Here is a 21,430-nt window from a genome sequence, read left to right on the forward strand (position 1 = left end):
TCACTTTTTTCTATTCCACTTGTTCTCACTGTTAAAAACAACGTTTCCCTAACACAGAGCCTGAACTTTTCCTCCCATCGGTTCAAACCATTGCTCTTTGTCCTAGCTTCTTTGGAGGCTGAGAATAATTCTTTCTCATCACCTTGAAAGTATTTATAGGCCATGCAAGTCTTACTTTTAGATTGCTCTTAGCAGAGGCACTTTGGCTCCTGCAAGCCATTCAAAAGACGATGTTGCCATAACAAGAGGCACAGGTGCACGATCTGTTTCTTTGTGGGGGGGAAAACTGCTACATCGAAGTCCGGAAAAATGTTGCACAGGATCATTAACAAGGGAAGGAAACAAGACAAACTGAATTACAGGGGGGAAAAGGAGAAACAAAACAAAGGTGTCTGCAAATTTGGCAGCAAATCGGTCAGTATAATTCAGCTAACCTTTGTTACTAGGAGCATAAAGGCTGCTTGAAACAGAACAAACACTGATGCAAATGTAACTCCATACAGTCCCTTAAGCAAGTAGGTTCAGATTCATTTCATGCCCTCTATAGTAATTCACCATATCAGTTTACTTTGTTCTCCATTAGTAGGTAGCAAACCCTCAACCTTTATTATAGAAGTCCCAAGTGTCCATACCTTTATTTTGTCACATTTGGTGTGACATCTTTTAAAGGTGCATAGTACTGTATGTACCAAGATTTTAAGGAAAGAGCAAGTCCAGAGCCACATCAACAACGGTGAAACATACAAGCCACTCTGGTATGTCAGTCATCTATTCCCAGGAGTCAGTTTATTGTATCCAAGTAATATTTAGGCAGCTGTCACCAGGTGGCACAGTTACACATAGTCTAAGTTCTTTTTCCTAGCATGTGAGCAAGCTTTTAGTCTTGGAAGAAATACTTGTCAGATGTGACCCTAAGAATCCCTCAGTGCCAACTGGCAAAGGATTCCCTGTTCTCTAACAGCAACTCTTATTAAGCCAGACAAACTCACTACACCTGGCACGCCGCTTTCACAGTATTTATCCATAAAGAATGTCATGTGGGACCTTAAATCAAAGCCTGGATCACACTGGTCATTAATATTGTTATGAAATATATGTACTGACACTATGTAAGGAGTTATGTGTGTATGTATTGGAAAATATGTTTGAGTCTGAATCGAAGCAGGGTTGACAAGCAGGTTTTGACTAGACAAAGGATGTACATTCACCTGTCTTTTTATCTTCACTGAGAAAGCAAAAAGGACAGTGCTTTTGGCATTCACGAAAGAGGGATCCCAGCCATGTTGGCTGGAGATGGTGGGAGATAGTTTGCTTTAGGCGAGACAGCTTCAGACAAGGAATTAGCCTGTTAAAGCTAAATTTAGAGACTCTAGTAAGTGTGTTACACTTTTTGTTGTTTGTGTAGCCATTTGTTGCCATTATTATCCTTAGTTATTATCTTTTAAATCTAAGCCTTTAATAAACGTATGATTGTTTTCACTATAAATATATCTCAGCGCTGTGATGTTATAAAGGACGTGATCCTCAGCTGACCCAACCAGCTGGAGTGTACACTATCCCCTTGGGGATTGCAAACCTGGTAATTTCTGTAAGTGGCCCCAGTGGTTAAGTGCCGGACACTGTAGGAAGGGCTTGGAGGATTATCACTGACCTGTGCAGAGAGAGCAAGGGCTGCAGGGACCCAGAGGGCAGTGCTTGTGTTCCCAGAGGCTATTGGTCTCAGACAGCTGAGCTACAGCAGGCACAGACAAGCCCACTTCCCGCTAAGGGCCAGTGGTGGCCAGGTGCTTCACAACTCTGCATACCCCTGGGGATCATCACATTAGGTTTTGGTTATACAAGTTTCAGTGTAAAGGGATCTGTGGGAGCAGGTGGAGATTTTACTCTCCACCTTGGTCTCTGAGAAGAGTAAACTCTTGAGGCAGAGCTGCTCCCTGGGAGCCAGGCATTATTACTGGGCTGAGCTATCTGGGAGAAGGGATTTCCCTGCATGCTGTTTGGCCATCTCTGGGCGAGTTTGGGGGTGGCAGGGGCGGGGGGGGCAGAGAAAGAGAGAATAAAATAAATTGCACTTGGAATATACCCTAACTCTGCACCAAAAATATGCCTAGGATGTAGCAAAAAACATAGCATTAAAATTGCCTTTAAAATCATGAGAGTTTTTAAAAAAAAACAATTTGGAGGTTGCTTTCTGTGTGTTCTGGTTTCTGAGCCCCTTGGGTGCACTCGGACCATGTTTTCAAGCTTCCACCCGAAACAAGGGTTCCAACTGTAGATTTAAAAAACAAAAAAGGTGAAATGTTCTCAAACAGAGGGTGCCAGGCACTGGGGCGTGAAGTAAAACAGCAATTACTGGGAGACTCGCAATTTATCAACATCAAGGAATTCATTCAAGAAGGATGTTGATAAATTGCAGAGGGTTCAGAGAAGAGTCACGAGAATGAGGACAGGATTAGAAAATCTGCCTTATAGCGATCGACTCAGGGAGCTCAATTTGTTTACTTTTAAGAAGAGATGTTAAGGGGCGACTTGATCACAGTTTATAAGCACCTACCTGGGGAATAAATATTTGAGAATGGGCTCTTCAATCTAGCCGAGAAAAGCAGAGTACTTCCAATACCTGGAAGTTGAAAGTAAACAAATTCAGCTGGGGAATAACGTGTACATTTTTTTTTAGCAAGGGTAATTAACCATTGGAACAATTTAGCAAAGGTCATGCTGGGTTCTCCATCACTGACCATTTTTAAATCAAGATGGGATGTTTTTCCATAAAGCTCTGCCCTAGGAATTATTTGGGGGACGCCTATGGCCTGTGCTAAACAGGAGGTCAGACTAGATGATCACAGTTGTGCCTTCTGGCCTTAGCATCTACGAATCAAGGCAGGATCATACGCCAGCCCCAAAGAAAAGTCACTGGAAAGTTTTCCTCCCACCGTGTGGGTGTCTATTTAGACGGTAAGCTGTTCAGGGCAGGGACTGTCTCTTATTCCATAGCTTTATAGTGCCTAGCAGAATGGGGCCCTGATCTCAGATGGTGCCTCCAGCTGCTAACATAACTGAAGTATAATACAGTCTAACACAGCAGCAGACCCCCAATTTCAGAGCCTCACCAGGCAGGAGGAAATTATCCCCCCTACCCCTGCTTTTATTTATGTCATGACACTTTTAGCTCTGTTTTGTTAATACCAAGTTTAATGCTCACATCAGCAGCTCTTTGGTGTTCAGCTGCCCACAGAAAGCTTCTGTTTCTTTCTTATTTTACTTAATTTGTCACCACAGCAGCTGAGCGCTTCATTTACAAGAGTTAAAAAATAATAATCTAGATTACAGATGCCACCCGGAGAAAGAAACCCAGAAGCAGCCAGCTGAAGCCCAAAGACATAGGCCCACCAGGGTGCCTCAGAAAGGGGCTTGATTCCAGTTCTGAACTGCCAGGGGAGTGATTTGCAAGGACTTGCCTTCCTTGCCCTGTCACTGGGGAATCTGAGCACCACCAATACTCAAAGGCCTCACCTCTTCTCCTGGCACCTTAGGGTGCCCAAACAACCCCATGACAGCCAGGATATCCCCGACAACTTACAAGGGGATTTATTTTCTGCAGAACCTTGGCTACTGAGAAGGATGGAAAGGATCGTCTGTTTAGTCAGGAAGCTTTATTATTATTTTGGTACTAGCCAGAGGCCCAACCAAAATTGGGCCCATTGGGTGCTGTACATACAGTGAGAGACAGTCCCTGCCCCCCAGAAGCTTATAATCTAAATCAGGGGTGGGCAAACTATGGCCCATGGGCCAGATCCTGCCTGGCCCCCGAGCTCCTGGCCCAGGAGGCTCGCCCCCGGCCCCTCCCCCGCTGTTCCCCCTCCCCTGCAGCCTCAGCTCGCCCCACCGCTGGCGCAATGCTCTGGGCTGCGGGGCTGCGAGCTCCTGGGGCAGCACAGCTGCAAAGCCCGGCCTGACCCAGTGCTTGGTGCTGCGTGGTGGCTGAATGGGGGCAGGCAGGAAGGAGGGGAGGGATGGATGGGGCGGCAGGGGGCAGTCATAGGACAGAGAGAAGGGGTGGTTGGATGGGGCAGGGGTCCCGGGGGAGCTGTCAGGAGTGAGAGGAGGGGTTGGATGGGGCGGTGGGGGTCCAGGGGCAGTCAGGGGACAGGGAGCGGGGTGTGTGGATGGGGCAGGGGTCCCGGAGGAGCCATCAGGGAACAGGGGGAGTTGGATGGGGCAGGAGTCCCAGGGGCAGAGCAGATAGGAAGTGGGAGCCAGGCCACGACCCCCTCCCCTAACCGGCCCTCCATACAATTTACAAAACCCGATGAGTCCCTCAGGCCAAAAAGTTTGCCCACCCCAATCTAAATAGATAAGGACGGGAGGGGAAACATATAGCAGGTGGAAGCGGAGCTGAGAATACAATCACTAGACCACATACCTCTTGGCCATTTTCACCCACCCCTATGGATTGCTCTTCATTGTTTATAAAACCATAGGGGGCTAAACTCGTCTTTGCTGGGACACAGCCAGAAACAAAAAGGCATTGACACAAATTCCACCAGGCAATCTACAACAACTGCGTCTTACAACAGGCAAAATGCTATTCCGGCAAATGAATAATGGTGACTCTTGATCTGAATTACGTGCTTGGGCTTTTGTCTCCTTTGTAAAAGTAACAAGCGCAGAAAGTAAAACCCATTGGGATCCTTATGCCCTAAATCCTAGCCATTTAGCATCTGGACAATTTTAAAATCTTGTTGCCAAAGATGACTGCTCTCCCCTCGGATTCAAACAATACGCTGCTGAGAGCAGTGGTGTATGGAAGATAAACCATTAAATCATACCTAGCGAGGGGATATTGGAGGACCTGTCTCCATCCCCCCCGCCCACCTCAAGAAACTGGACACATGAGCTATAAACCAGCTGCATACACTTGAGTGTCAATGTACCCTCCAACTCATGTGTCTGTGGTTAGCTTAGTAAGTGATATTGCACAACCCTGTCAAAACACCCACATGCTGCAAGTATTGGAAAGAGGAGAGATTTTTGCAGTTGGAGTCAATAAATCAAAACCACAATACAACTATTTTTATATAGTGCCTTTCATGCAAACTGCATCCCAGAAGGCTTTAAAGAGAAAGATGAATTATACGGTTATGGAGTTCGGTACGCAACGAATAATAGCGGCTAAAAAGAGAGAGGCGCTCAGACCACACACCGAGAGAAAAAGAGATGTTTTCAGAGGTGAACGTAAGAGAGATGAAGAGCAGAGGGGATACAGAATAGGACGGAGTTTTGGACAGGTGATTCATGGCCCAGGAAAGAAAAGAAGAAAACAAACAGTCATCACTTGAAAGAAACACTTAGTGACACCGATGGAGCTATGATCATTTACACCCATTGAGGATCTGGCCCCATCTTTCCAGCAGACCTTGGCACGTGGTATATTAGAAGCCAGGAGGATGGGGAAACTTTCACCTAAAGGTAAAATGGGGCGGGAGGGAAAACTCGGCTGCTGGTCCATATGAAAGACCATTTGATGGTCATGCTCCCATGGCATCCCAGATGTGTGGAAGGAGAGCCCTGTACGCTGTCCTCCTTCAAATCTGACCTTCCAAGTCACCTCTGCCTGGATGCCCACAATCATTCTAAATAGTCAGGCAGCTGGTGAGCTCTGCCCACTGCTTATTATGCTGATCACAATGATCTGACTGTTCTCTGTCTGCATCCCCCTTTTGTTTCTTGTCTGATACTCAGACTGTAAGTGCTCTGGGGCAGGGACCATCTCTTTGTTCTGTGTTTGTCCATAATCTACCACAATCGGGGATCGGAGACCCTAGGTGCTAACACAAGCGAAATATTCAACAACAATAGTGCACCAAGGGGATCAGGACTCAGGAGACCTAGGCTCTATGCCTGGGCAACCACTGCCGCTGGCCTGCTGGGTGACCTTGGGCAAGCCACTCCCCCTTTGTGTGCGCCTCAGTTTCCCCATCTGTAAATTGTAAAGCGCTTTGAGCTGTGCTGTGAAAAGAGCTAGGTAGTGTTCTAAAATGTCTCTCCGACATTTCCTGGAGGTCTGTCAATTTAATGTAACACACCCAAAACTAAGCTCCTGATCTTTCCTCCCAATCTCTCCTTCCTCTTTTTCTCTGTCCTTGCTGTCATCACCGTATGACGCCCCAGGGCCTGTCACCCACGGATTATCTTGCCCTGCTAGACTGTGTCCAAATTCTGCCACTTCTTCCTCCAGGACATTGCTAAGATTTTCTTACTTTCTCTCTCTACAGCTAAGGGATAGCTCAGTGGTTTGCACATTGGCCTGCTAAACCCAGGGTTGTGAGCTCAATCCTTGAGGAGGTCACTTAGGGATCTGGGGCAAAAATTGGTCCGGCTAGTGAAGGCAGGGGGCTGGACTCAACTCAATGACCTTTTGAGGTTCCTTCCAGTTCTAGGAGATTGGTATATCTCCAATTATTACCTTTTTTATTACCTAAACTCTCAACCAGCCTTCACCCTATCCCAACCCCAACTACTGCAGCCTGGTTTCTGGCTCCCCTGATTCTCATATCGCCATCTGCACCAATCTACTCTCTCCTCACAACCCACACCAAACGCCATCTCCTCCCTCGCCCATCTCTCTGAGCACATCACCCCCTGGAGTGGGCGCCCCGTCTTCCATTGTATCAAGCTCAAGCTTCTTGTCTTCACTTACAAGGCCCCACCCCCACATCAGTTAACCTGATTTTGCTTCTGATCTTGTCCCTTCTGCTCTGACAATGACGTCAGCCTTGTCTGCTCATTTGCCCATCATGCCGCCCCTTACACATAGATTGTCCCCCCTGGGGCTGATCCCTAAGAGGCAGTCTTGCCTTGTGAATAGAGCACTGGACTGGGATGCAAAAAGACCTGGGTTCTGCTCTGCCACAGGCCTGCTGAGTGGCCTTGGGCAACTCACATCACTGCTGTGCCTCAGTTTCCCCATCTGTAAAACTGGGACAACAATTCTGACCTCCTTCATGAAGCACTTTGAGATCTCTGGACGAAAAGCAATAGGGAAGAGCTGGGTATTATTATTACTAGGGCCCTCTCCTCAAGACCTGCTTCTGCAACCCCGCCATGGGAGGAAAATGACACGTCACCAACACCATTACTAGCTCTTCCTCTGCCTGCCCTTGTGGGGGCCCTGGCAGACGGGCATCCTGACCCTGGACACTTCGACCCAGCTGCTGGTGACTTGCCGGGAACGCAGCCCGCATGTCGCTGCTGAAGAAAGCCAGGCCAGGGGAAGCACCCGGGGTGAGAGGTGTCTGTGGGTGGTAGCCCTCAGAAAGTAGGCAAGAGAGCTGACCGGAGGCGGTGTCTCATCTGTGTCACATCCAGGAGCTCTAGGACTTCAGCTGGATGCACATGGAGAAGTACAGGATGGAGGATGCTAACCAACTACAGATGACTACGGCGGCATCAGAGGAGGAGGGAGAACTGGCTGTTCTTTGGGGAGGGGACTGGCTGCTGGCCTCCTTGGGCAGTAGACAGTGCTCTGCTCCCTATCACATCCCCCCCATCGATCACGGTCAAGAACTGGCAGTGCTGTACTGGCAACAGGAGGAGAACCCACCTGCCCCCACGGCTGGGAGGCACACGGCCATCACACCCAAGAGGAAGAGGTGTAGGATTGGGGTGGTCAGGGACTCCTTTCTGAGGGGGATGGAAGTATCCATCTACTGACCTGACAGGGTGTCCTGGGGGATGTGCTGCCTACCTGGCATCCATGTTTGAGACATTACGGGAAGGTTGCAGAGGCTCGTCCGGCCTCTCTGACTACTACCCCGTGCTGTTCCTCCAGGTGGGCACTAATAACACGGTCAGGTCTGACCCTGAGAAGATCAGCAGTGACTGCGGGACTGTGAGAGCAAGGGTGAAGGAATCAGGCGCACAAGGGGCGTTCTTGTCCATCCTCTTGGTTGAGGACAAGGGCCCAGGCAGAGATACACACATCCTGGAGATGAATGCACAGTTTCACAGAAGGTTTGTGGCTTTAGAGGCTGTTCCAGGAAGGAGGACTGTTGGGAAGAGATGGGGTCCATCTGACCAAGAAGGAGAAGAGCCTTTTCACGCACCGACTCCGTGAGGAGGGCTTTCAACTAGGTGAAAAGGAGGCAGGAGACAAAAGTCCACAGGCAGATATAGAAAAATCTGACCTTAACATAGGGCTAGATGTTGGGGCGGGGGGGATGGAAAAGGGCAATAGGCGCAACAAGAGGGATACTAGTGGGCAAATCGGCTCAACATCTTAGATGTCTATTTACAAACGCAAGGAGTGTGAGGAATAGCAGGAAGAACTGGAAGCATTAGTACATATGCTAAATTATGTACCACAGAGAATTAGTGGGAGAAATCTCATGACCGGAATATCAGTATAGCTTGTTCAAGAAGCACAGGCAAGGTAAAAAGAGAGGACATGTTGCATTATACATCAAGAGCGTATACCCTTGTTCTGAGGTCCAGAAGGAGGTGAGAGACAGAGCAGTTGAAAGTGTCTGGGTGAAGATAAAAGGGGGACTTTTCATGGCAGATGTCTACTACAGACCACCAAATCAGGAAGTGGTGGCGGATAAGGCATTTCTAGAACAATCAGACATGTCCAAAACAAGATCTGGTAGTAACGGAGGACTTTAACTACCCAGACAGCTGTTGGAAATGTAACACGGCAAAACCTAAAATGTCCAATACGTTCTTGGAATAGGCAGCAGGGGCCCCAGGAGGCGGGGACTGCTCTCGGCCCAGCTGCGGCTTCTGGCTTGGCCAGGGGGCAGGTCCTTGGGGAAGAGGAGGTGCAGGGTGGGGCCAGGGGGCAGGGCCTCACCCCCCATACTTTTAGGAAGATTCCGTCACCCCTGGTGGGTGCAACTCGTTGAAAGACCATGTTCGAAGAGTAGCAACCTATGGTTCAGTGTTAAACTGGGAGGACGTATGTAGTAGAGTCCCACAGGGACTTGGATAATGACTCAGATATTATCGATGACATGGATAATGACTTGGATAATGGAGTGGAGAGTATGCTTATAGCATTTGCGGATTACGTTAAGCTGGAGGACAGGATTAGAATTGACAATGATCTTGACAAATTGAAGAATTGGTCTGAAATCACCAAGATGAAATTCAATAAAGACAAGTGCAAAGCACTACACTTAAGAAGGAAAAATAAAATGCACAAGCACAAAACGGGGAATAATTGGCTAGGCAGTAGCATTGCAAAGGGTCCGGGGGTTATAGAGGAACACACACTGAACGTGAGTCAACAATGTGATGCAATTGTGAAAAAGGCGAATGTCATTCTAGGGTGTATTAACGGAAGTGTCACATGTAAGACACGGGCGGTAACTGTCCCACTCTACTCGGCGCTGGTGAGGCCTGAGCTGAAGTATTGTAGTACCTAGAACTGGGCACACTTTAGGAAAGATGTGGACAAATTGGAGAGAGACCAGAGGAGAGCATCAGCAATAACAAAAGGTTTAGAAAACCTGGCCTATAAGGAAAGGTTAAAAAACCTGGGGATGTTTAGTCTTGAGAAAAGACGACTGGGGCGGGGGGGGGGGGGAGACCTGGTAACAGTCTGCAAATATGGAAGGGCTGTTACAAAGAGGACAGTGGCCAGTTGTTCTCCATGTCCTCTGCAGATAGGACAAGAAGCAATGGGCTTAATCTGCAGCAAGAGAGATTTAGGTTGGATATTAGGAAAAGCTTTCTAACTCTCAGGATAGTTAAGCTCTGGAACAGGCTTCCAAGGAAGGCTGTGAAATCCCCGTCATTGGAGGTTTTGAAGAACAGGTTGGACAAACACCTGCCAGGGATGGTGTCTAGGTTTACTTGGTCCTGCAGCTACACTAAATAACCTCTCGAGGTCCCTTTCAGCCCTACATTTCTATGATTCTATGACTCCCACAAGAAATCGACTGGCAATGGTGGAGAGAGAGAGAGGCTGATAAAAATGTATATTTGTATTTTTAAAAAATGATATTAAAATGTATGTATTGGGGGAAAAAAATCTTATTCAATCACTAAATCCATCCCCAGCAAGTGCAGGATGCAAAACACAGATGTAAGAACGTACCAGATGTTAAACTGATGCTCCACTTGATTTCAGCCAAAAGGAAGAATTTATATAGACCTTCATGCCTTGGTGCTCAATGAGGGCCTGATTCAAAACTCATTGAAGTCAACTGTAGTCCTTCCCTCCACTTCTTTGGGATTCAGATCAGGCCCCAAGTCACCAGCATGTCATTGTCCTTTTCCCCCCTCTTTAACTCAAATGTCCACGAGACTCAACTCAACGGCAGTCCTCTCCTTCAATGTCCTATGATAGAACCACCAAAGAGCAGTGGGGGAAGAGGAGAGGCACCAAAGATTCTGAGACCAATGGGAGGATTTGTCTGCAAAAGTTTCCCCAATAGAATTTGAGAGGAGGAAAATCTGGGTCAAAACACCATTGAGGAGTGCTATAAAACAGGCAAGTGAACAGACTCACTGTGGGGCAGGTGTGCTCAATATATTATCTTTGGCAGAGATCACGAGGCAGGGACCAAAAGGAGGCTTAAAGATGCTTTTACACCTATGTAGTTGGTCCCTCCAGGTCTGAATTCAGACACTCTGGTGGGGCAATGTTAGGGAAGCTCATACTACCCCTGTTGGATGTAGTTGTCCTTTAGAGAACTGGAAATAAGGGCTCCCTTCACAGCACCACATACACTAAAAAAACCAAAGCAAAACAAAACCCCCAAGGTGTTTCAATCTGCTAGACTTGAGAAAAACAACAGTCTAGTTTGACTGAGCATGTGGCAGGGCTCCAAGAAATCCCGAGTTCTAATCCTGGCCCTGCCACATTCTTGCTGAGGTCACTTGGGCTAGGATTCTCAAAAGACAATAAGGGAGTTAGGTGCTCGACTCTGTGCAGCTGTTTCTCACCTATAAATGGGGATGATGGCAATTATGCACCCAGTGGGGGAACTGTTGAAGCTAAATTTCTTAGTCCCTGTCCCAAAGATCTTATGATCTATCTTTTCGTTCTGTGTTTGTGCAGTGCCTAACACAATGGGATCCTGGCCCATGACAGGGACTCTGAGAGTAAGTCTACACAGCAAAGAAAAACCTGTGATTGGCCCATGCCAGCCGACTCAGGTTCGCGGGGCTCGTGCTGTGGGGTTGTTTCGTTGTTGTGGAGACTTCCAGTCTTGGGCTGCAACCCGGGCTCAAGGGTCCCTGCAAGGTGGAAAGGTCCCAGAGTTTGGGCTCCAGCCAAGCCCAGAAGTCTTACACAGCAATGAAACAGCCCCACCGCCCAAGTCAGCTGTCACAGGCCAGCCGCAGGTGTCTAGCTGATGCGTAGACATACTCCTAGGTGCAGGAGTGATCCCTAAAAGTGTGTGTGTGGGGGGGGGCACTGGCACCCAAACCGTGGCCCCTGCCACCCCTTCTTCTGAGGCCCTTTTAAAAGTGATGGGGCCATGGCCCCCTGGCCCACACTGTTCCGGCACCCCACCTACATGCGATCACTATACAAATAATACTATTAATTGTCACCGATGATAAAATTCCAGGTGAAATTGGTAAAGCTTCCATTGGCTTCAGTGAGGCCTAGATTTTACCCCTAGTCTGTGAAAGGCTTTGAAATCCTTTGTAGGGAAGGTGCTATAGAATAATAGGTGCTACTGTTAGTAGAGATGGTAAAAAATGTAAGTATATTCACAGAAAAATGGGAAAAAGTAACTTTTTTTTTTAAATTTGTAGTGCAATTTTCCACTATATTTTATGGAGTGAGGGGAAGGGGAACCCCCCCAATTCTTTTTCATTTTTTACACTAGAGAAGAGGGCAGCAAAAAACAAAAAAGTGTTTTTTTCACCCTCAGAACAAAACAAAGATTGCTGAAAAAAATCACTTTTTTCTTCATTTTTTTTATTCAAATTTCATCAAAAAGCAGAAAATTTCAGATACAAGGACAAATATTGTGAAAATTTTCAGTCTGGCAGAAAAGGCATTTCTGTCAGTGAAAAGTACTTTGATTAACATGTGTCAGGTTGTTATTTAAGCGCAGCCCTGGGGAGACAGTCTCCGAGTGCAGAGTACATACCACCACATTTCCCTGGATCTGGGTGTCTTTTCACAAGTCAGAACTGTGGTAGTGTCTGAGGGCAGCCTGCTGAGCTGAACGGTTTAAACCTTATGCAGCTCTGACCGTTACTGAGAAATGTAAGTATAAGGTGCACATTAATATGCAAACAATGGCTTGTTTCTGGCAAAGCTGAGATGGGTGTTGCTGACAAACACACTCATTTTTGTAGCATTCCAACTCTCCCCCTCCTCCCAAACATACACACATATGGTTTCTCAAGAGCTTTTTGTGCTTTCCCTGGGATTTGAGTTCCTATCACAGGTAAAAAGCAGCAAGAGGATCAGCCGTCTCTGTGTTTGATTGCGGCTGTGATTAATCTGCAGGAAACATACGCCAACAAATTATATTAAGTACCAAGCCCAATAAAACTTGCCAGGTAAACACTTCACTACTAGACAGTGGAAAGGTTTCATCCCAGCTGCCACTTCACGGTCCCAGGGTATATCATTAATAGAGGTGAGTTGTAATGGTCTGGAACCACATCTGGGCATGATGGAGACTTCACAATGGAAAGGGGCTATTTCCAGCTCCCATTCTCCAACATTTCACCCTTTTCATTTCAGTTTCACGATCATCATTACGTTAATTACTTATTAAGTATGATCACTATTGTGACAAATGTCTGCTCTGCTCTTTACAAATAAGCCTGCAGATGAGGGTCATAAACTCTTTGGGTTAGGCACTAAACAGGATCCTGCACTCTAAATATTTTAATATAACTAATTAATGATACTCTGCCCTTCTACAGCACCAGTCATCCAAAGATCCCAACGCTCTTTAAATGTTAAATAAACCTCACCACTTCCTTAATCTATCCATTAAAAAGCTGGAAAAACAGAGGCACCAAGAGATTAAATGGTCACTAAATGAGTCAGTTACAGGTCCTAGAATAGGACCCAGGAATCCTGACAAAGTCTTACACTCTAGAAACAATCCCACCATCACCAATGTTCGTCCCACTGTTTCTTACACTGAGCAATGTCACTTGACAAAACGAAGGGCACGTACTTGACTAATAACATCTCAGCACAGTTGGATTTCCTGATTTCAACAAACACAGAGAAACTAGGAATTATCACAGGAATTGTTGGGTCCAGTTTGAAAGACGATCTTCTCATGCTATACATGTACAGTGCCTAGCACAATGGAGCCCTGATCTCTGACAGATGCGATCACAAGACAAATTGTAATTATTATTATTATCATCATGAATTAATAAGAATCAAACACTTTTACCAGTGAAAAATATCTATGCTCTCTCGTGAATTTTAACTCATGCTGATGGCCTTCCCCAAGATTATCCCACTGGGAATTACATTGACCAGTGACCCCAGCAGGGGCAAATGTCAGTTCAAAGGGGAAAAAGGTCATTTTGCTCTTCCTTTTGAGCTCCTCTCTCTACCCCTTAGGGGCAAATGCAAGGTGTGAAAGCCAGCTGATAATGGCTAACCTTGCAACTCTGACCCCTAGCAATTCTCATTCACGGGTGGTGAAACCTGCTAACCTAAGTCACATACTCGGATAGAGATCTGTTCTTTTTAAAAGCCCTTTTCTATTAGTCCAGGTTAATATTACTGCAGGAGCCTTATGTGAAAGTAAACTTCAAGGAAGGTGGTACCTTTAGGTGCCGTGTTACCTTTCTTCACTTTCTATACTGCATGTACCTCACAGAATATATTCTAAACTGTAAATAAAACTGTCTTGTTCCAAACCCATGACCTACCCCCTGGTTTAACTTGCAGAGAAGCACTGCATGTGCATTGCATGAAATGACCACACTGTACCTTTAACTGTTGCCTTGCTGTACGGAGACTGCCTACCTAACTCCAGCTACTATGGTGATCGGGGCTGCAGAAAAACACCTGCTTTGGGGGAAATCTAGAATTTTTGTTGGCTCAGAAAAATGGTAAAAGGAATCACCTTGTAGTGTAATCATTAATGGTCTACGGAATTTTCTTTTAGAATCTATTTTTGTTTTTAAAATGAGACACTGTCCCACCCTGACATCAGAGACTCAGGGGAAATAAATTGTTGGGACATCTAATCCATTCCCATGGGACTGTGCCGGATTTTTCCCTCCAGTATTTTGCTACTTTTTAAAATCTCAAGCGACAGGGCTCTCTCCTCCTTCACTTCCTTGCAAATTGCAACACAAGAATAGTGACACAAACAAAACAAATGCTTAGTGTCTTGGACATTCTTGGTTCAGGGCTTTTTTAAATCCAGTCCCATTCTTCCCTGGGTTAAAGAGGAGATATTTTCTTACAATACAGAAGCCGCACATTTGCAAAAAAGATGAAGCATGAGAATAATTGCACAGTGCCGACAGCAGCTAAAGTGAGAGAGAAATCCAGAGAGATAAACGACTGACATCGTTAGCGGCTGTACACCTAACGCTGGAGTTTGAACAGTCTCTGGTATTCAGTCTGTGTGCTACCTGCATCATCGCTGGTTTCAGTTGTCAAAACAAAATCACATCACATTTAATTCTTTTTAGCAGCACCTCTTCTGCTCCTCAAAAAACCACAACCTTTTCTATCTCAAGTGACACAAAAAGCATGATTTGTTCCCAACGTGGCATCATGTTTTTAATATATTTGGTGCATGTTTTGATGCCATTCACTGTATCCTAGTGGTTAGCAGCACCGTCCAGCAGTACTTGCTAATTCTGCCATCAAAGATCACAGGAAAACAAAAACACATTACAAGGAGAACATCTACCCCTCACTCTCTCCAGTCCAAGAGACTTGAGACAATCCAGACTTCAATGATCTAGTTAGGTTTTTAGAAACCTCTGCAGATAATCCCCCATGTGCAATTCAAACAAATGCTGGAAATAACAAACCCTGAACAATTCCACTGTGAAAATGTTGCACATCCACATTTTAAATTTAAGGCTATATACTCACTAGGGCAGACTCGCACATACACACTGGAGCTATGACACTCGACACAAGCCGGAGATGTGTTCTATTGGGTCCACATTTTTTGCGGGGGGAGGGAGGAGGACCCAGAAAATTGATCTGACAGGTTGGGGAATCTGAAATCTTGTTTTATTTTCCAGAGTCCCTTCTACTAGATTGGGGGCATTAAATGAGTTAGATGGGATCTTCAAAATCTTCCAAAGAGCCACAGTTTTATCCCATGTGGTACCTTATCACTGAAGAAGCATCATTTGGATTTTAAAAGGGATTAAAGATTTCTCTGGATAACAAGAATATCTAGGGTTATAACAGTAAATATTCAACATAAACACTCATCTTGGACCAGATACAAACCCTCCACGGCACAAGCCAGCCACTGACTAATGAGATTTGGGGGAAAGGCTATCCCAGAACTGCTACTACAGGGTTCCTTGCACCTTCTTCTGATTCAGCTGGTCCTGGCCATGGGCTAGATGGACCCCTGGTCTGACCCAGGCTGGGGTCCCCTACATCCTCAATCCCCCATGTCCTTTAAACTGCAGCCCTGCCCCAGAAGTAGAGGGAAACCCCCAGGAAAAGTCGGTTTTGTTTCTATCCAGCCCACACTCCCTTTCCCTGCCTCCAGCGAGGGAGCAGCTCATCCCGAGCATCCCACAGGCCAGTCCCACCCCGCACCCAGAAAGTTGGCTCCTCTCTTTAAAAGCCAAGGAAGCCGCGGGGGCCGCCCCCCGCCAGCCAGCGGCACAGCCATCTCGGCCAGGCTAGTCCTGAGAGCCAAGGGCAGAGGGTCAGCGAGGAAGCCGGGCTCCGAGCAGGGGCTGTCGCGACTCACCTGTGAGGATCAGCATGACAAAGTAGCAGATCCCCCTCATCCTATTGACTCTGGGCAGATCCGGAGCTGGAGGGGGGCTTCGGTTCGCCCCCTCGGGGGGGGGGGTCTAGCAGGCGCTGCAAGGCTCGGGCGGGTTAATCCCCCCGGGGCAGCCCCCTCTTTGCTGGGAAACGAGCGCTGGCCGGCAGGGAGCCCGGGTCCTGCTGGGGCATGGTCCCCCCTGCAGCCCGCCGCTCTCCGCTGCAAGCCGGCTGCTCCCGGGGGCGGCTGGCTGGCTCCACGCGCCTGCCCCGAGCGGGGCGGGGCAGGGGCGGCTTTTGCAAACTTCTCCCGGGGAGGGGCCGCGAGGGGAGCCCCCGGGCGGCGGGGCGCGACTCGCCTGCCCGGGCAGCGCTGCAGGTTGCGCTGCGGGGAGCGGGGGAAGGAGGGTCTCCCCGCCGGGGGGTGGGTGAGTGGGGGCGCTCCGCGGGCTGCTGCTGCTGCCGGCTCCTGCTGCCGCCGCCGCTGCAGCTCCGGCTGGGCAGGGAACCGCGGGGAGAGTCTTAAAGGCGCAGCAGCGCCGCTCCTCCTCCACCCCCCAACCCCCCCGTGGGGCACCAGATCCGTGCTCTGCCCCTCACCCTTCCCGCGCGTGGGGCACCGGATCCGTGCTCTGCCCCTCACCCTTCCCGCCCGTGGGGCACCGGATCCGTGCTCTGCCCCTCACCCTTCCCGCCCGTGGGGCACCGGATCTGTGCTCTGCCCCTCACCCTTCCCGCGCGTGGGGCACCGGATCCGTGCTCTGCCCCCCCCCCGTGGGGCACCGGATCTGTGCTCTGCCCCTCACCCTTCCCTCCCGTGGGGCACCGGATCCGAGCTCTGCCCCCCCCCGTGGGGCACCGGATCTGTGCTCTGCCCCTCACCCTTCCCGCGCGTGGGGCACCGGATCCGTGCTCTGCCCCCTCCCTTCTCCCTTCCGTGGGGCACCGGATCCGTGCTCTGCCCCCTCTCTTACCCTCCCCCCCGTGGGCCACTGTCCCGTGCTATGCTTCCTCCCCTTCCCCTCCGTGGGGCACCCGATCCCTGCTTTGCTCCTTCCCCTTCCCCCCCGTGGGGCACCCGATCCACCCCTTGCTTTGGGACCACTCCACACAAGGGCTTTGAGCTCCCCCCTCTCCCTCCCTCCCCGCTCCCCCTTCGCCCCCCCCCCCCCCGCGGAAAGGAAAGGGAATGAAACACACACACAGCCCGTTGTCCTCTGTGAGTCCCCAGCCCAGCCTTTTCCATGAGCCCCCCTTGTCCCCATGGCCCCCCCTCCCTGTGGTCCCTGGGGCTACATCTTCCATGAGCCCCCCAGTATCTGTGATCTCCAAACCATATCCTCGAGAAACCCCCATCTTGTCCTCATGAATCCCCAGCTACATGACCCCCAGCCCACATTCTCCATGAACCCCCATCTCATCCCCAGGAATCCCCATCACCGTGAGCTCCAGACCCTGTCCTCCAGGAGCCCCCAGCCCACGTCCTCCATGAACCCCAACCCCATCGCTGTAGCCCCCAGGCACCATCCTCCATGAGATCCCCATCTCCATGATCTCCATACCACATCCTCCAGGAGTGTCCATCTTGTTCCCCATCTACAGGAGCTCCAGGCCACACCCTCCATGAGCCCCCTCATCTACATGATCCCTTGGCTGCATCCCCAAGAACCTCCTGTCTCTGTAGCCCCCAGGCCAAATTCTTCATGAATCCCCACATCTTCATGATCCTCAACCCACATCCTCATTAAGCCCCCCAATCCACATGACCCCCAGACCTCATCCTCCATGAGCCCCTCCTTCCCCCCATCTTGTCCCCCTGAAACCCAGTCTACATGACCCCTGGCCCAAGTCCTCCATGAGACCCTCGTCTCTATGACCCCCAAAGCACATCATCTGACTCCTCCATGAGCCTCTTCACTGACTTAAACCGCATGGCATGCCCCTGTGTGCCTCTCTCCATCTCCTTTAGCCTCATGTGATGATTCTCATGGCCTTGAAGGTGACCTCCCTATGGAAAAAGTCTGTGCCTTTTTTCAGAGTGCTCTACAGAACTTTCCATCCTTGCCTCCTAAAGTCCTTCACAACGCTGAGTCAGTAACAGCCACCTGCTCCCTGCACTGGAGATAAGGCTACAGCACAGAACAGATAGAGCAACCTAGGCACAAAGAATTCAAGGGACTTGCCCAAGTGCACACAGCAAGTCAATGGTAGCATCAGGACTAGAGCCAAGTTCTCCTCATTCCCAGTTCAGTGACCTACCCATTGGCCCATGCTGCCATATTCTTCCTTCTTTGTGATTTAGTTTAAAAAGCCTGGACTTCACACTCACCCCATCCTCCTCCAGTTAACCAATGGACATCAGAAGTATCAGGAATATTGAGGCTTGTCTTTCCTCTTTGTGATGGAGGACTCCCTTCGGGAATCACAGATGTGCAGTGGGAGCTTTCTGAGCCTACAATGGTGGGGCAGGAGGTGATGTGAACTTTTACATAGAGAACTTTTCTCCCACCTATGTGCAAGGTGTTGGAGTTAAATGAATGTTAATAAAAAGTGACATCATCGTCTAAATTCTGGCTAAGAGTCCCTTCCCACTGGAACTGCTCAGGGTTTTTCTCTGTTTTTTCTGTAATGCCATGATTAAATGAGTTCTTTGGGTCCTCCAGGCAAACCAGGGAAGCCGTGTGAAAAACAGAGGGGAAAATGAACTAAAAACACACTTTCTGGGTTATCTATATGCACATCATAAAGAAACCAAAGAAAGCACAAACATATTTCCTCTTGTCAGGTTAACATTAAGATCCATGCCAAGTCCACCAACCTCTTCTCCTCTGGAACAAAGCAGCAAGATGCAGACACCCTTTTCTGCTGCTTTCTTTACAGCGTGCTCTGTTTTAGAGGGTGCATCAGTGGGGCGGCATAGTGGGATCTATATCTGCACTGAAGCAATGTCCTCTGGACAGCCCGTACTGGAGTGCTTTGGTGAAGGGGACCCTTGTTCCGTTCCAAAGGTCAGCTGAAGACACCAAGCTAGATTTTCCTCTTATCTACTCCATCGACAATCAGGACAACTCTCCGGAAGCCAGCAGGGTTACACCAGACTCCTTATGTCGGTGGAGCAGAAAAGCTGGATGCACAACACCACTTTTGCACCAGCTCTTGCAAAGTGGGTGCCGGCTAGGTAAGGCACTGCCACTCTTTTCAGCTTGCTGAAGGCAGCAGACTCCCCTAAAGATGAATCTGAGCCAAAGTCAGGTGCCAGCTCTGAATGTTCCCAGAATCCAAGGGCGTCTGGAGCCGGTTTGACCCATCACAGAGACAGCGCTAGGCTTAGGCTATGAGCAGCACCCGTCAGGGGGATGCAGAGGCTGGAGAGAATTGAATGGCACTAAAGCAACATGGCCTCCTTCAGAATAAACAGCCTGTGAGGTGGGGGATGGGGAAAGTCCAGTGTAGGACAAGACCTTTGATGTGTCCCAACACTGAGGCATTTCCTGTCCTTTAAATGTGCTGGGGGAGGCTAAACCCTTAGCAACAGCCACCCAGAAGGAATGTGCTGCAAATGTGGCTAATTAGTGAGAAGAGTCACCACTCCCTGCAGGGGTGTGTGAATTGGATTATAACTTGTATTAATCACCCCCCATGGGTCCAGGAGGTTTACCTGTTTGCTCCCCTTTGCAGAGCCAAGAGATTGATCAATCCATGTCTAAAAAAGCCACTGCGCATCATGTTAACCCAGCCCCAAAGAGTGATTCTCCATGAGCCCTAGCCGACAGAGTGGCTAGGCTCAGAATGCCAATGAAAGGAGGGATTGTTTAGGGTGGTCCCGGGAGTGCAGAATTAGGAGTGGGATGAAAAGGGAAAAACTTGACTGATAAGAAGAGCTCCTAAGAGCGAAATCTATCGTTGCTATTATTGTGTGTGTCACACTAGCCCTAGGGGTCCCAGCTGAGATCGGGGCCCAATGTGCTGGGAGCTGTACATACACACAGTAAAAGGCAATCTTTCAATACAGAAAAAAAAGCCCACTGACCGTACACCCCTAGTTGTCACCTACCACCCCACACTGGAACCCATACCAGATATCATCAAACAGTTACAGACCATATTTGCTGGGGACCACATCCTGAAAGAAATCTTTCCCAAACCCCACCTTCTGCCCTTCAAACAACCCCCCATCTCGCCAAGCTCATCACCAGTGCAAGCTCCCTGCGGAACAGCTCAAAGTGGCACCAGACCCTGCCAGAACAACAGATGCAAAACCTGCTCCTATATCTCCACTTAGGGTGACCGGATTTACCAAAGGGAAAACAGGATACTGTGCAGGGCTGGCCCAAGCCCTCCTCCCTCCCCTGTGGGGCTGGGGGTCTCTGCTCACCCAAGCCCTCCCTGACCCTCGTGCAAGGCTGTTGCTACACAAGGCTGTCATTCCTTGCTCCAGCACTGCCTGCTGCCCCGCTCCCCCATGCAAGGCTGGCATGATGCCTTGCCACCCCACACAGTCCACTTTTGTCAAAAGTGGGCATTTGTCTGGTTTGCTCTTGCCAGCTGATCAAGTCGGCAAGAGCAAAATGGGACAAATGCCTCCTTTTGGGGAAAAAAAATGTCTGGACGGCCGGGACAGGGCTTAAAAAAGGGACTGTCCTGGCCAAAACGGGACATATGGTCATGCTCCACTGCTGCCATGATCAATGCTCCCAAACAATACATCTGTCAAGATCCATGGGTCCTACACACGCCTATCACAACATGCGGCCTCCCTTGTCCAGCGCATCAAATACCCCATCAACAACAATGTGGGTGAAAGCAGACAACCGCTACACTCATGCATGAACTAACTCAGAAAAATGATAACCTACCACCTGTGGGTAACCACTTTTCACAAAGCGGTCATTCCATATTGGATCGCTCAGTCCTTCTCATCAAAGGAAACCTGCACACCCCCTTCACGAGCACACCTGGGAGCTATAACTTGGCTAGACACCAAAAATCATGGACTCAGTGGAGATACTGGCTCATTACAACAATCTGTAACCCACTAACCCTCCTTTGTCCTCTGACCCACTGCATTGTGAATGGTCTCTTGCAACATGTGTTAAGTCTTTATGCCTAACGTTCTGTTCCACTTTGTATATAGCTGTGACATTGTGAGTGCCTTTCCCAGAGCGGAAGACGAGCTCTGTGGAGCTCGAAAGCTTGTCTCTCTCACCCACAGAAGTTGCTCCAATGAAAGATATGACCTCATCCACCTTGTCTCTCTAATATCCTGGGACCAACACAGCTACAACACCACTATAAACTACAGTCTTAAAAAACAGACAGAATAAGTATTACTACCCCCATTTTACAGATGAAAAAGTGAGGCACAGAGAGATTACATGATTTGTCCAAGAACACACAGGAAGTTTGCAGCAGAGACAGAATTGGGTCTTTAACCACAGCCGTAACCATACAAGTATCCCTTCTTCCATTATTGGATAGTGGTACAATCCACTCAAGAGA

General features: G+C 48.8%; 1 protein-coding gene across 2 annotated transcripts in view; it reads right to left on the reverse strand.

Moving 5' to 3' along the window:
* GFRA4 (GDNF family receptor alpha 4) overlaps positions 1-16,025 on the reverse strand; it is a 134,454-nt gene extending 118,429 nt beyond the window's left edge. For both annotated transcript variants that reach the window (XR_005599766.1, XM_039542393.1), the window contains exon 1: positions 15,912-16,025. Coding sequence is in view for 1 of the 2 variants with exons in the window: in XM_039542393.1 (XP_039398327.1) it covers positions 15,912-15,951 (40 nt within the window). In the remaining variant the exon portion in view is untranslated. The remainder of the gene's footprint in view (positions 1-15,911) is intronic.
* Between the last annotated feature and the right edge of the window lie 5,405 nt (positions 16,026-21,430).

This window comes from Mauremys reevesii, linkage group 5, assembly GCF_016161935.1.
Source record: "Mauremys reevesii isolate NIE-2019 linkage group 5, ASM1616193v1, whole genome shotgun sequence".
NCBI classification, from domain to species: domain Eukaryota; kingdom Metazoa; phylum Chordata; order Testudines; family Geoemydidae; genus Mauremys; species Mauremys reevesii.